The sequence below is a fragment of the Cryptotermes secundus genome, unplaced genomic scaffold, assembly GCF_002891405.2.
Source record: "Cryptotermes secundus unplaced genomic scaffold, Csec_1.0 scaffold235, whole genome shotgun sequence".
NCBI classification, from domain to species: domain Eukaryota; kingdom Metazoa; phylum Arthropoda; class Insecta; order Blattodea; family Kalotermitidae; genus Cryptotermes; species Cryptotermes secundus.
The window spans coordinates 1,131,864-1,137,054 of NW_019723301.1; the positions used below are offsets into that span (position 1 = coordinate 1,131,864).

The following is a 5,191-nucleotide window of genomic DNA, read 5'->3' on the forward strand; positions in this document are numbered from 1 at the left end:
ATACACAAGTCATGGGAAGGCAAGATAAGTGAAGAAGGGCAATGGGAAGAAATTAGCATTGACAGAGGTGTCATTGTATATTGAAAAATGTTGTCTCGAAAAATTGCAGAACTACTGCAACATAGGTGACAGCAGAACTGAATATTCATCTTGAAGACACTGTTTCCACAAAAATTGTCGAATGTGAGCTTCATAAATCTAGCATTCATGGTAGGGCCGCAATTGCTAAACTTCTGATTACTGAAAGTAATGCTCAGATGCATAAATGACTGTATCACGACCATGAAAACTGGACATCAGACAACTGGAAATGCACGATTAATATGGTTAGATGAGTCATCCTTCATTCTGTTCCATACATCAGGAAGAGTTTGTGTTTGTAGAAGGCCCAAGGAAGCCTATAATCCAGAATGCCTGGTTCCCACAGTGAAACGAGGGAGGCTTTGGGATGGTTTGGGCACCAGTATCATGGTACGGTATTCTGTTGGTCCCGTTATTACCCTTCATGGTTGAATTATTGTAAGGGAGTACCTAGACAGGTTGGGTAATCAGGTCCATCCCATGATCCAGACATTATTTCTGAACAACATAGTTTTCCAATACAACTGTGCCCCCATTCACACAGCTGGAACTGTTCAGTCGTAGTTTGAAGAGCATGAAGGTGAACTTCAGCATCTTCCCTGGCCAGCACAGTCACCAGATTTGAACATCGTTTAACCACTCTGATCAGTTTTAGACACTAGATTGAGGGATAGATCCCAACCTCCAACATCTCTAAAACAATTTGAAGATGTTTCTCAAGAAGAGTGGTTTAAAATTCTGCTAGACTGTTCAAAACTTGTATGAGCCCATTCCAAGAAGGATTGCAACTGTGTTCAAGGCAAAAGGTGATCCAATATCATATTAATACAGAAATGTATACAGTATCTGATCTGTAGTGTTTCCATTATTTTGTCCAATTCCTGTACTTATTGAAAACGTGGACAAATTTATTTATTTATTTTTGGAAATTAACTCAGAAAGGAGAATCAGTTGAATGATCGGTAGAAGAATGGAAAATAATTGTATATTTTATGACATTATGAACGAAGTGTTATGGAACAAAAATCCCAAGACTGTGAAAAGCAGGCTGTGAAGTACACCATAGTATTAATGGCAAAGCATGAGCCCTTACATTTGATGTGAAAACAGTGCATTGGTTTAAATTTTGCCAAGTGTTAAAGGACAGTATCTAACCCCCCCTCAAATTTTTCATTTAGAAGTGGGGGGGGGCACAAATTGTGCAAATAAATACAGTAAATATGTCAAAAGAATTGTATGAAATATTGGTCCTGCTATTTTGTTATGCAGCTCCAGCTCTGCTTGAGCTGGCATCAACAGGTGAAATCCAGTTTGTTCGTCCATCAGAAGACGGTAACTATGAGATTCTGAGTCATGAGGAAGCAGCACAGATGATGCAGCAGCCAGGGCAGACCATTGAAATTGTCAGTGATGGCCGTGAAGTACAGGTATGTAATTTCCAATTTTGATACCTAAGAGTTGTTTATGCATGCTTGGTTTAGTATCAGTTTTAGTAGTAATGTGGGGATATAAATTTTGTATTGAGTTTTCTAAGTAAAGCAACTTTACCTTATGAAGTTCCCTGTTACAGAGTATCCACATAAGAAAATTAATCCTAAGTACCACTGTGGTAAAGCATGCTACATGTGTGCAGTTGGGTCCCCTGAATTTTTTCTTTGAGGGTTTCTACTATATGACATTTTACCTTTAATTTACCATGTCATCATATCTCATTTGGCTTTTAGTGTGCTTCTTCCATCCTTTTATTACAAATATTCAGAGAAACTTGAATGTTATATATTTATGTTTTTATATCATGACAAGAACAAAGTTTACTTGTGTTGAGATTCAAACTTACATGTTGATCTGTTTATTGGTGTCATGTACTGTTGAGTAGGTAAAGTAATCTGGGGGTGACAGGACACATAGTAGTGGATCTTATGGTTTTGACAAATGATCATATCTGGCACTGCTGTAATTACTCCATTGAATGGTAGCTTTGAGTGCGGTTCATAGAAACGAAGTGGCTTATGCCGGGTATTGATATTGGCAAACAATATGTTCTGAAATGATGAAGTGTATATTCCAACTGTGCCTCATTTTTGTGATTATGATAAAGGTTTTGAGAAGAGAGAGGCATTTTCTATAAAGGAAAATGTTTTTGTTTTACAACATATGGACACCACCACAATGGAAACACATGCAGTATTGGCAATGTGACTTAAAATTGCAGTATTAACATAGAATACAGTTACAAAAACATTCAGAAAATTGTGAAATGTTTTGCTCAGTGTAGGCAGCTTTCTTGAAATGACAACTCTTACAAGAAATGAATTACTGTCTTTGGGATATGATAGTATGTAGTCTGGTAGTTAGTTACCAGCATTTCAAATTAATGTGCTACCTTTGTCTTCATGGTTGCCTCTTCTACTCTGAAGATGGAAGCAGTATGTTTGTCTGAAATGGTAATAATCTACAAAGCTATATGTTTCACATCCCAGAAGAGAGTAATCTTCATGTACACCAGTGTAAGAACCTCATAAACAAAAAACCAAGTCCGTGGTTTTTTTAGTCTGCAAGCGAACTATACTGACTGAGCGACCACTGCTTGTCGGTGAAGTTAGTGCCAACTTTAGGAGATAGAGGGTGTCGCATGGTCAGCGCAATGAATCCCCACGGCCATTAATTTCGGTTTTCTAGACCAGAGCCACTTTTTCCTTGAAATAGCTCAATTATCATCACGAGGCTGAGTGAACCCCGTTCCAGACCCACTACTTCTAAGAAAAAGTATGGTATCGCCAGGAGTCGAACCCGGACCTCTGGATCTATAGCCAAGAACTAACCACAAGACCACATAGGCGGTCTCATATCTTGCAAAAATTCGAGAAATTGTTAGAAGTATGGCTGAAATGAACCAGAGTCAGTCCTTGTCAGTGAGAGAGAATTTTGGAGCTTCACATAAATCATCTGAGTTGAACGGCGCCATTATGTCTTTTAAAATTGTGTCAAAAGGGAGCAGAAGAGTTGATTCCCCAACAGCAGGAGAGTGAAGAGCAGAAAAATTACCCAAAATTGTTCTTAATTACAATTTGAGGGACATTTATTAAGAGAACAAAATTGGACTTTTATGGTATATCGCCTCACAAGACAGCCTTAAACAGTGTTACTTGCTATGGTCAGAAGAGCCTAAGAAAAGGATTTGTCCTCTTGAGATGCAATGCTAATGGGACAGGCTTCAGTAATGATGATTATATAGTGTGAGAATCCCTAATGTCTGAAAAATGTTTTGAAGCTGATAACTAAATATATGGAAAATGGAAGAGTACTGTTCTTCATTACTGTTTGATCATCATCGCATTTGGCACATCATAATCTGAGCTGTTGTAAGATTGTATTACATATCTGTGTGCGCATTCTCCCCCAAAGGCACCATATAAGTAATTTCTTTAGTATTTTAATTAAAATGATTAACATTGCTATATTACAGTTTAAGAAAATATTGCCATTAATTTCTGTTTTGAGTATTAACGACTTCACATTAATTTGTACTGTATGTGGGAATAAGGAATATATATATTCAGTTTCTTCAGCACATCAGAATTATTGTGATAACTTTAAAATAACCTGAGTAAATTTTAAGAGTGCAGTATACTGCACACTTATCAGATTTTTTGCATTCATCAGATAGTGGAGGAAAAATGGGAGTTCATTGGAACAGTTCATCAGCTATTCATAGACTTCAAGAAAGTCTATGATTGAGTTAGGAGGGAAGTGTTATATAGTATTTTCTTAGAGTTTGGGGGTACCCATGAAACTAGTTAGACTGACTAAAATGTGTTGAAATGAAACCTACAGTAAAGCCTGTATACGTAAATGTTTGTATGATAATTTTCCTATCTAGAATGGCATAAAACAAGCAGATGCTTTAAAATTGTCCATGTATAACACAGTCTGTCAGTAATGCAACAAATTGTTCCTTTTTCTTCCACTTACACTTTTAACACAACATGTTTCGGCCCTAGATGGCCGTCTGCAGGTGTTTTAATATATTAATGCAGTGTAACAGTTTTAATATATTAAGACACCTGCAGATGACCATCTATGACTGAAAGATGTGTTGAAAGTTTAAGTGTAAAAAAAAAAAGAACAGTTTGTTGCATTATTGACAGACTGTGTTATACATAGATGTTTCAGTATGACTTACAACAGGATGCTTAAATACAGAATTATAAGCAGATGCTTTATCACCATTGCTTTTCAACTTTGCTTCAGAATATGAAATTAGGAAGGTCCAGGAGGACCAGGTGGGACTGAAATTAAATGGGTCACATCAGCTGCTGGACTGTACTGATGATGTAAATATATTGGGAGATAAAATAGATGCCATAAAGAAAAACACGGAAACACTAATTGACACTAATAAGAGGTTGGTCTAGAAGTAAATGCTGCTGTCTCATCACCAGAATGCAGGGCAAAACCATAACATGAAGATAACTGACAGTCCCTTTGAAAATGTGACACAGTTAAATATTAAGGAATGACAAAATTTGATTCAGGAGGAAATTAAGAGGAGATTGAATTCAGGTAATGCTTGCTACCTTTTAGTCCAGAACCTTTTGTCTTCTCATCTGCTGTCTAAAGATGTAAAAATTGGAATATACAATACTATAATTTTGCCTGTGGTTTTATATGGGTGTGAAACTTGGTCTGTGACATTAAGGGGGGAACGTGGATTAAGGGTGTTTGAGAACAGGGTGTTGAGGAGAATAAATGGGTTGAAGAGGGATGAAAAGATAGGAGGTTGGAAAAAAAGAACTGCGTAATTAGGCGCTTCATAACTTGTACCGTTTGCCAAGTATAATTATAATGATCAAATCAAGGAGGATGAGTTGGGCAAGGCATGTAGTATGACTAGGGGAGAATAGGAATGTATGTAGGATTTTGGTAGGAAATGCCAAAGGAAAGAGACCAGTAGGAACACCTAGACATATATGGGAAGATAATATTAAAGTTAATTGTAGAGAGATAGGTTGGGATGGTATGGACTGGATTGATCTGGCACAGGATAGGGACCATTGGAGGGCTCTTGTAAACACAGTAATGAACCTTAAGGTTCCATAAAATGTTTGGG

The 5,191-nt window shown here is 37.1% G+C and overlaps 1 protein-coding gene across 4 annotated transcripts in view; it reads left to right on the forward strand.

The window, feature by feature from the left end:
• Positions 1-5,191, forward strand: part of LOC111861713 (zinc finger protein 184) — a 38,449-nt gene that overhangs the window by 26,586 nt on the left and 6,672 nt on the right. For all 4 annotated transcript variants that reach the window (XM_023846501.2, XM_023846503.2, XM_023846502.2 and 1 more), the window contains exon 15: positions 1,351-1,508. In XM_023846501.2, the coding sequence (XP_023702269.1) occupies positions 1,351-1,508 (158 nt within the window). The remainder of the gene's footprint in view (positions 1-1,350; positions 1,509-5,191) is intronic.